Source organism: Lycium barbarum, chromosome 11, assembly GCF_019175385.1.
Source record: "Lycium barbarum isolate Lr01 chromosome 11, ASM1917538v2, whole genome shotgun sequence".
NCBI classification, from domain to species: Eukaryota; Viridiplantae; Streptophyta; class Magnoliopsida; order Solanales; family Solanaceae; genus Lycium; species Lycium barbarum.
In genome coordinates, this window is record NC_083347.1 from 113,717,617 (window position 1) to 113,728,648 (window position 11,032).

An 11,032-nucleotide genomic window follows, 5' to 3' on the forward strand; every position below is an offset into this window, starting at 1 on the left:
TTCACTTCCTCATGATTCATTATGTTTCAAATGTTTTATTCTTCCAAGTATATTTCTATGTGACACAGGGATGAGGCAAAATGTATTGACCTGATTGTCAACAAGATTTTTTGTAGTGTGGAAGAGACAATTTCAAGCTTTGCAAAGCATCTAGTGGGAATCAAATCTCGTGTAAAGGAAGTAAAATCATTGTTGAATGTTGAATTCGGCGGTGTTTACTATGTTGGGATATGGGGAATGGGTGGCGTAGGGAAGACAACTGTTGCAAGAGCAATTTTTGATGAGATTTCTTATCTATTTGAAGGGTCTTGTTTTCTTGCAAATGTTAGGGAAATTTCAAAGAAGTATGGCCCCGAAGGCCCAGAACATCTGCAAAAGAAGCTTCTTTCACAAATCTTGAAGCAACAATCACCGAATATATCAAGTGCTAATGAAGGAGTCAAAATGATGAGCAGAATGCTACGTTTTAAGAAAGTTTTGATCGTTCTTGATGACGTGGATAACAACGATCAGTTGGAATACTTAGTTGGAAAGTGTGACTGGTTTGGTGATGGCAGCAGGATCATTACAACTAGTAGAAATAATGAATTACTTCGCAAGCATGATAAGTTGTATCGTGTCCCTGAATTGGCTATCCATGAGGCTCTTGAACTTTTCAGTTGGCACGCCTTTCAGCAAGGGACTCCTGATAAGGAGTTTGCAAACCTCTGCATTTCTGTAGTAAATTATGCTAATGGTTTACCCTTAGCTCTTGAGGTGTTGGGCTCTTTTCTCTACAGACGAGGCATGAATGAGTGGAAAAGTGCATTAGATAGACTTGAAGATATTGGAGACGGGAAAATCGTTAAGCAACTCAGTTTAAGTCTAGATGGATTGAGCCCTGAAGATAAGGATATATTTCTTGATATTGCATGCTTCTTTAGAGGGAAAAAGAAAGATGATGTGATAACAATACTGAATAGCTTTGGCTTTAAATCAGAAATTGGAATAGATATCCTTATTAGAAAATCAGTTTTGTATATTTCAGAAGGAATGGTTGAGATGCATGATTTAATAGAACAAATGGGTCAACAAGTGGCACGTAATATTGATCAGGACCAGCCATGGAAGCACAGCCGATTATGGCATGGCAAAGATATAGAAACAGTTTTTTCTGAAAATCTGGTAATATGTCCTCCAACGATTGAGAATGCTGCAGTTTTTCCATTTTCTTTTTGCATTATCATTTGGGCTTCACAAAATGTAGACTAACTTTGTACAGCATTGTCTAGTTCCACTACCTTTTTCAAGTGAAAGAAACAAAATGGATTATAGTTTTTAAATTTAAATGTATGGATAGAAGACTCGAGAATGGATTTTTTTCTTAGGTAAGGACTGAAAGGTAGTAAAAATGAGAACTGCATACGGTCTTTAATCAATGCATGGAATAGTTTGATTGAACTGCTAACTGAGAGCCCGATGTAAAATCTACAGTAGAGAAAGTCTAGTATTATATTTAGTCCTGATTCAATTGATGGAACTATTTGAATTAAATCTGGATTGAAAGCTAGATGTAAATCCTATACTAGTAGTATTATTTTCCTAACCCCACTAAAACCTTTTTTGATGTGAATTCTGGTCAACATAGTTTTGTCTCTTCTTTTCAGTGGACAGACTCAGTTAAAGGCATAACGGTACCAATTGGCTCAGACCAACATATATGCAAGTGGAGCAAAGCTTTCAGAAATATGCCTTGCCTTAGGTTACTCATTGTCAAAGGGGAGGAGGTCCGACATTATGAACCAGTTTCTAACACAATTGAATATCTACCCAGTAGCTTGAAATGGCTTGATTGGTCTTACTACAGTTTTGAATCTTTACCAGCAAATTTTCAACCACGAAACCTTGTTGGGCTCAACATGACTTTTAGTTCTCTTATTGAATTTTGCAAAGAACCAAAGGTATGGGTTTATTTCTTCCGTAACAGTGCCTTAAGCATTGAATTTCCAGTGAAATCTGACATTTCTTTTCTTCCACTTTATTATAAACAGGCATTTAACAAGTTGACAATCCTCAACTTAAGTTTTTCAGAAAATTTAATCCGAACACCCTGTTTTTCCGAGACTCCAAACCTGAAGAGGATTATACTGAAAAGTTGTTTAAGCTTGGTTGAGGTTCATCCGTCCATTGGCAATCTCAAAAAGCTTATTTTTCTGAACATGGAGAACTGTAAAAATCTCAAGATTTTACTGAGCAGCATTCAAATGGAATCTCTTGAAAGCCTCAACCTCTCTGGTTGTGAGAAATTAGGAGAATTTCCAGAAATTAGGGGGAACATGGAATTGCTGTCGGAGCTTCTTTTGGGACGTACAACAATATGGGAGTTACCCTCATCAATAGGACGGCTCATTGGCATCAGCTTGCTTGATTTGCGTTCATGCAAAAATCTTGTAAGACTCCCAGCCAGCATTACTGAGATGAAAAAGCTGAAAATTTTGATCCTTAAGGGCTGCTTAAAACTTGCAGCCTTTCCTGAAAACCTGGGTGATCTAGAAGAGTTGGAGGAGCTCTATGCTGGTAATACCGCGATTTGGAAATTACCAGATTCTGTTGGAGAATTAAGCAGGCTTAAGGTCCTATCATTAAGAAGAGGACGGAAGGTAAAGTGTCGATACTCTAGGAATTTGAAATTCCCGATTTCATTAAATTGTTTGTTGGGATTGAAAAGCTTAGATCTCAGTGGATGCAATACATCTGGCGAACAAATTTGTCCTCTTAGATACTTGACTTCTTTATTGGAACTAAACTTAAGCAGAAGCAAACTTACTTCTTTACCTAGTATAGCTGATTTTCCCCGACTCCGATATCTCAACATAACACACTGTCAGGAACTAAAGGAACTTCCCAAACTTCCTCCAAGTATAAAGGAACTGTATGCAGAAGATTTTTTGGGCATACAGAGTATTGTTGCTCTGTGGTCTTGCCCGTTGTTGTATTTGGTCTCATTCACCAACTATTCTTTTGAGCAACAGCCTTATACAGAAAAGAGCACTGATAGCTCAGTTTTGGATCAAATTCTCATTTCTTTTCTCTCAGACGCTAAGGTTAATGTGGTCAACCCCCCTAACTATGATCGGAAGGGGATTTCTATCGTCTTTCCTGGATGTGCAATTCCCACATGGTTTGAACATCAAACTGTTAAGGAAAAGATCTTGGTTGAACTGCCTGAAGACTGGTTTGATTATAATTTTCAGGGCTTTGCTATATGCTGTGTCACTAGCATGGGAGCGGGTGTCCACGATCCTAGTTCGGGGTTATCAGGGAAGTATGACTCTACTTTCATAAATGCCAAATTGATGTGCAGTAATAATCCGGAGAAGCTTAAAGTGCTGGAGAAAGAATGTAAAGTGGGCACTGCATCCAGAACTCCTGGCTGTTGTGTTTGCTTTGCCTACTTGCCGTTGTATTTTCTTCTGCAGGCGTCTGGCGCAGATGCTAGAAACCTTAACCAGTATGGCCTATTTGAGGCATCTATCAACAATCGCATTGCAACACAGTGGGGAGTTCATCTGATTTATAAGATTGATAGACAATTTTTCAGAAGCAGAATAGATGAAGCATTGCTTGGACCGAACATTCGTTGATCCATTCGAAACTGAGTCTACTCAAACTTTCCGTCACTTGGCGATAGAATGAGCTTGAGGCATTGCTGCAACTAGCTCTATATGCTGGTGTCTTCATGGGACTACCTAGAGTTTAAGGTAATTAGATAAGTGCCTATTATCTGTAATTGAAAATTCGAATGCTCTTAGATTCAGATTATAAATGTGATTAAGAATTAGCTTAAATAAACTTAAAAAAGTTATTACATCCATAATTAATAATTTACTTGACAATAGCTGAATTAAAAAGTTAAATAAAAATTAATTTTGGAATTATTTTTAAGTATGACAATTGCTATGAAATAATAATAATCAGGCTTAATACGCTAAATTAGAAATAAACTTGAATGTGATTATGCTGTTCTAGTGGCTATATCTAATGCATATAATTCTTTAGGATTATGAGTTCTTGTGATTTGTAGTACAACCTGTGAAGTAAAATACTTGATGTCATGACAAAAGAAATAATTTTGTAGCCTTTTAAGTTTTATGATCTTTTTACGAAAGATATTCATTTCTTACACATAAGAGATCTGAAAAGATCTTTTTTTCTATTCAAATTGTATGAGGGCAAGAGATCCCATTTTCTCATGACGTCCTTATAATATGAACTAGTGGATATGCTCGCGCTTCTCGCGGTTATTAAAAAACAATTTATATAAATATTTATTTTACAAGTTTTGTATAAAATTATTTATCTTTACTATTGATCTACTTTATCTCTACACACCGATACTCCAATCATAAATACTATTTGTGGTTCCTTGATATAATTGTAGATTGATTCTTATATCCTTCGTCCTCACTTAACTATTGACGTTGTTATCTTTTGTGCCATTTATCAAAATAGTATGATATTCGATATTTTCGACAAAATATTATCCCATTAAACAATCCATTTTCTTAGATTAGACGAACTTTAAAGTAAATTTTTTATTTTTCTTATAAAAATATTGAATGAAAAATCCAACTGAACATATAATTTTTTTTAATGTATCATTGTGATATGTTTATAATCTTTTGACATAATATTAGTTTCAAGAATAATAAATATTAAAATATTCAACACAGTTTAGTTTTATATTCTTATAAGAGTTTGTATCATTCTTGTTTTTCTCTTCTTTCGTACTCCTAATACTTTATAGAATTGGATTTCCAAAATAAAGTACAATATTAAAGAAACAATGAGATAAAATAAAACTTTTTAGAATATTAAAAAAAAATGAGAAAACATTACTTTAAGATTATTGAGCAAATATTCGACGCATAATTTGTTTTTCTATGTAAATAGTTGTTATTTTTATATTACATATTAATTTCAAGTATACTAAATATACAACTCCAAACAAATGACTATTCGTTCAAAAGACTTAGTACTACTTCAAAGCAAATTGAATAACCCCCATTATTTCTCAAAGTGAAAGAGAAAGAAGTAAAAGTTATTAATTGGTTTATTCTTGTAGGTCATTTGTTTAAAAAAAGAATTCTTAATTAGGCTCCTTTTCTAATACATTCGAAGGGAATTCTAGGAGTACAAATAATACTCTTATGTGATAATATATTAGATTTTGCAAAAAATTGATAATATGTACATTATACTTGCCGTTAGAATCCATGAAGACTAATATTCTTTTGATAAATACATTAAGATAAGCAAAAATATTCCCCAAAAGAATGACATCTCCAAGACGAGCGTAATTACATATACCGCCTCCATTGAAATTGTAAATTAAAAGATTCAACCATGAATGCATCTAGAAATACATATATGTAATTTTTCGATTAAATTGGACTATAAGTATCACAAATTTAACAAAAAAGGATGTTTCATACATATCCAGGAATACATTGTTACACCTCGAAAATTTTTATGTCGTTTGCGTCGTAAGTAAACTAGCGTAAGCGCGGAGAGGTCATGAAATCTTTATAAGGTTAAGGACATGGAATCTTTATAAGGTTAAGGAATATTTTTAATAAGTGCTAAGCAAGTGTTTAAAGGTTCCGGGATCAAGTAAATCGAAGAAATTAAGCTTATCGAAAATTTGGGAAAACTTGGGCGAATTTTGGCCAGGAAATTTTGGTCCAACTTGAGAGAGGTATATCTTCTAGAAAATGAGGAGTTATGAAATGCATAACCTATGTAAATTATGATTCAGCGAGTTATTCTTTCCAATGCAATTGGAAGATTTCAATTTGGAGAAGTACAGAGTAAGTTATGAGTCGTCGAAAAATGACGGAACCATTGTTGTACATCGACGGAACCGTCGAATTGAGGTGGTGGAAATTGTTTTCTTGCTATAAATAGAAGGGGCCACGACTTGGGGCTCATTATTCATCAAAAACTAGATTCTTCTAGACCCTATGAGCTCTCTCAAACTCTTCCTAACCTTCTCCAACCAAATTAAGTGAAGATTAATCTTAAGAATCATAAGATTAGTGGAGGAATCCTAGTATTAGTATTGCTAGAGGACCTGGCTACTTGCTTGGGCTTGAAACGAAGGATTCTCTGGGCATACAAGGTAAGTTTATAATCTTAACTTTGATATTAAGTTTTTTATGGAGGAATTTCACGGTTTAAAGTGAAGGAAAATTATGGTATAAAGGTTGCAAGTTGACTTATCGGTGTTGTTGGAGAGGGACTGAATTTAAAGGACGTTTTTGGATATATTTGCACTTGTTTACCTTGTAATATATTGATTATGTTGTTGGTGGTGGTTTTGTTGATGTTTGGGAGCTGTTTCGGAATTGTTTCGGAGTAGATAATAGAGGGGACATGCTGTCCTATTTTCGTTAGCTTATTTATTAGTCTAAGTTTGATCTTATGAGAGTTTCAATGGCTTGACCTTAGTGTGAATTATCTTGAATGTAGATTTCCAAGCTCGGGAGGATAAGCATTAAGTAGTTAAGGAGACGACAAGGTATGTTAAGGCTGTTCCTTTCTTTCTTAAGGCATGATTCTATTGCTTCGAGCTTACACAAAGTATGTCCATAATGATTTCTCAGTTAGAAATATTAGAAGCATATGTTCTTGGTGTTCTTATAATATTGTTGATCCTTATCTCATGATTATTGGTTATTGATCTCATATTATGGTTATTGATCTGATTATTATTGATGTTGATCTCATCTTATGATTATTGTTCCTTCAAGGTGAGATATGTCCATGATAATACTTCCATAATGATAATCGGAGTTTTACTGACCTTACGTCACTCCGATAGAGACATAGCTTTTCTTTGGGCTCTCATGCATGCTTTATATATATGTATGTATTTTCTCACACCGAGCCATGCTATATTCGGTCGGGCAGACTAGATGTGCACACCACTGCAGTAGGCATGTTATGATGTTACCTCGGACACGGGATGATATGATATGATGATAACACCGAGCCTATATGGCCGCATATAGTATTATGTGTATATATATGTGTGTGTGTGGAAATGTTTTTTTTTTTAAAGGCAAGCGTGCATGACATCCGCCTTAAGAGGCATTCAGAGGTACATGTTGATCTCTCTTATTTTATGTTATGTTATCTTCATGTTTTCATTATGTTGTTATTCATGCCTTACATGCTCAGTACATCATTCGTACTGACGTCCTTTTGTTCGTGGACGTTACGTTCATGCCCGCAAGTAGACACGAAGATGGTCCAAACTTATAGGCTGACTTCTCAACGGTTGTATAGGAGCACTCCATTTGTTCCGGAGTTGCACTCAAGATGGTATGATCCTTTTGTGTACAGATTGGTACGGCGGGGTCCTGTTCCGTCCTTATTATGTTATGCACTCCAGTAGAGGCTCGTAAACAGACATGCACAGTTAGATGTTCCATGACCATCTCGGTCTATGTTTTGTTGTATCACCATTTTGATAGCCTTGCCGGCATGTATACTTGGATCAGCTTGACGATGTATGTATATTATCTTTGGGGCTTATGTCCCATACAGTTTGTGATATTTATGAGTTAGCATGATGGCCTACTCATGTATGGATATGAGGAGCATGTACGTGTTGTGGTGCTCGGTAGGTTAGCTCTGAGTGCCCGTCATGACTCTCTGGTTGGTCGTGACATACATACACTTTCTAAGCACAAATTATGAAAATAAAGTGATAAGATATATATCAGATACACATCCATGAATTCTTGACCTTTATGGATGTCATTGAATACTCTAAAATAGTTCATGTGAACTGTAGTAACATCCAAAAGATAAATGGTCAAAATATGTTTAATGTAAGTTTTCATGGAAATCAAAGACCTGAATATAACTTCCCTTTTTCAACATATGGTGTTTTTTTTTTCTGCACCATAAAATGAGAAATCAATAGTTCAATGGTGATGAGGGAGATAAATAAGAGGAAGCTCAAGAACCTTTGACAGGTTACAACATAAAAAAAAAAAAAAAAAAAAAAAAGAAGAAGATTTCTTTGAAGCAGAAATGATTCGTCTAAACATGTCCAGTCAATAACTTCTACATTCCGGGTATAACCTTTGTCTTCATATGCCCAAAATTTCATATGTGTTCTCTGCTGATCCTCTCTGTGTTTGAGCATGAGTAGAAAAAAAATATAATGATGCCTCAAAAGAGTGATGTGTAATCCCTCCGTGATTTAGTATTCCCACTCTGCAAAGAATTAACGGAAAAGGGCCTAAAATACCCTCGAACTATTGAAAATGGAGCAAAAATACCCTCCATCCACCTTTCAGCCCCCAAATACCCTTATCATCCACCTATTGGGTCTAAAATACCCTTATCACTAACAGAATCTTTTCATTAAACACGTGTCATTTTTCTATTGGTTGGATTATAAAATTAATTAAACTAATTAACTTTTGTAATATTGACCAGATAGTGCCTCCCCCCCCGACCCCCCCCCCCCCCCCCCGTGATTTTTTTTTTTTTTTGCACCCCACCCCACCCCGCACCCTACCCCTCCCCCGCACCCCTACCCCCCCCCCCCCGACGCAAAAAAAATTAATATTTTTGAAAAAAAAAGTTTTGATGTTTTTTTTTAGGTTTTTTTAGCTGGGAGGGGAGGGGGCGTAGGGTGCGAGGTTTGGGGGGTGGGGGGAGGGGGAGGGGGAGGGTGCGGGGTTTGGGGGGTGGGGGGAGGGGGAGGGTGCGGGGTGGAAAAGAAAGTCAACTTTTTTTTTCAGCTGGGAGGGGGGGGGGGGGGAGGTGTAGGGTGCGGGGTGGGGTGCAAAAAAAATATTGTTACGCTTCTCAACTTCCTAGTAAAAAGCACAAGTACTGTGAAATGTCTTGATAAATTAAAATGTCTAATGTAATTGAGTTACCAAAAAAAAAAATATCACACCCTAAAAAACATGGTATATTTTCAACCAAAAATCTAAAAGGCACAAGTGTAGACTACAATATTTTTTTTGCACCCCACCCCGCACCCTACACCTCCCCTGCACCCCCCCACCCCCCAAAAATCTAAAAGGCACAAGTTGACTTTTTTTCCACCCCGCACCCTCCCCCTACGCCCCCCTCCCCTCCCAGCTAAAAAAACCCAAAAAAAACGTCAAAACTTTTTTTTTCAAAAATATTTTTTTTTGCGTCGGGGGGGGGGGGGGGAGGGGTGCGGGGTGGGGTGCAAAAAAAAATGTCAACTTTTTTTTCAAAAAAAAAAAAAAAAATTCACCGGGGGAGGGGGGGGGGGGGGTCGGGGCGGGGGGTAAGGGGGTGGGGGGCACTTGGGTTATCTAGTCAATTAGTTTAATTAATTTTATAAGCCAACCAATAAAACAATGACACGTGTTTGACCAGAATATTCTGTTAGCAATAGGGGTATTTTAGACCCAATAGGTGGATGGTAAGGGTATTTGGGGGCTGAAAGGTGGATGGAGGGTATTTTTGCTCCATTTTCAATAGTTCGAGGGTATTTTAGGCCCTTTTCCGAAGAATTAATTGCTCTCCGTTATTCTACCCCTTTGTCATTCTATATGTGTGAAATGACTCTTTACTATCCTCATTTACAACAATTATTTATTATCTTCATATTCTTCATAGTCTTTATTGGTATTAATATTACAGTTACATATAAACATTAAATTTTATTGTAACTATATATATATATATATATATATATATATATAAATTTATCAAAACAATTAGGTAAAAAGCCAAAAAAAATGAGAAAAAAGATAAATAGCAATGGTGGACATAGAGGGGTGCCACATCACCTTGTCTATGCCTAGCCTTATATAATAAATAGGTAGATAGATATAGATATAGATACTAACTTCCATGCTAGATTTAATAAGGGCTTTTTGTGTAAAAGCATAAATATACTTGTGAAAATTATTAACTAACATTCTAACGATGAAGTAAGCATGATAAGACATAAGAATAGTGTCCTTAATGGTCGTTTTTACTGCAGATGATTTACTGAAACAATGGCTACTGCAACTGGCTAACCAGAATGTGCAATTCCCAACTTGTGGTTAAATTATCTTAGCAGAGAGGACACAGTATTGGCTAATTTGCCGAAGAATGGTATAATGACAACTTTGTTGAGTTTGTTGTATGGTGCAAAAGTTACACCCAGTATTGTTATCATTTACTCCTACAATCCATGGCATGTCATGTTGTGTGCTGGAAATTGGAGACCGTGCAGTAACAGAGATGTGAGTCTTCTCTGTCATAAAGCTCTTTTATTTGTTCTACCAGCCATGCTACTTAATTAAGACATTGACTAGTTGTAAGATGTAATAGTTGAGATCAGAAATGATGCAAGCCGAGCTTCATCAAAGCTTTCCACACAAAGCCAAGCTAAGGAGCTTAAGGACCTTCAAGGCTTATGCGTGAGGATGGAGAATTGGGAGCGATCTTTGGGGGCATTTGAGGGATTCAACCTACTTGAAGACAAAAAAGCTCAAGTAGTTGAAGGAGAGAAGCATGGGATCAGATAAGAGAGGGTCAAGGGTGGAATAGAGCAGAAGATGGCTATTTATGCAAAGATGCTATTCATTAAATAGAAGCCATCATCCACAAGGAAGACCCTTATTTCATTAAGGGTATTTTTGTAATAACACTAGTCTTTTAGTCTTAGCCTAACTTAGTATAAAAGTAACCTTATGTCATTTTAGAGTTAGCTTTTGATGAATGATGAATATTATGTTATTTTCTCTAGAGAGAGATTTGAGAGAAGCTTGGTGAAGCTTTTTGTTGAACCTTTTTGTTGAACCTTGTTCGGAAAAGGAGGTTGCTTGAGATTGCTTGCAATTCCCTTGAGTTCTTCTTCATAGGTTTATGTGCTTATCTATGATATTCAATTGAAGTCCATAGTTTAATATACTTTGGGTTGCTTTTGATTCCTTCTCTTATGTCTACCTTCTATTCTTTTACTTTATTATTCTTAATTCCTTGTTTCTGCATATCG

The 11,032-nt window shown here is 36.1% G+C and overlaps 1 protein-coding gene across 11 annotated transcripts in view; it reads left to right on the top strand.

Annotated features, from left to right (window-relative positions):
• LOC132616660 (TMV resistance protein N-like) overlaps nucleotides 1-10,964 on the top strand; it is a 29,633-nt gene extending 18,669 nt beyond the window's left edge. For 2 of the 11 annotated variants that reach the window (XM_060331216.1, XM_060331218.1), the window contains 3 exons: nucleotides 69-1,164; nucleotides 1,647-1,940; nucleotides 2,031-3,847. In XM_060331216.1, coding sequence (XP_060187199.1) covers nucleotides 69-1,164; nucleotides 1,647-1,940; nucleotides 2,031-3,623 — 2,983 coding nt within the window. In that variant the 3' untranslated portion in view covers nucleotides 3,624-3,847. Of the gene's footprint in view, nucleotides 1-68; nucleotides 1,165-1,646; nucleotides 1,941-2,030; nucleotides 3,848-6,510; nucleotides 6,560-7,221; nucleotides 7,600-10,030; nucleotides 10,278-10,365 lie in introns of those variants that run through there. The other 9 variants (XR_009573317.1, XR_009573321.1, XR_009573319.1 and 6 more) reach the window with 9 other exon arrangements.
• Nucleotides 10,965-11,032: the final 68 nt, after the last annotated feature.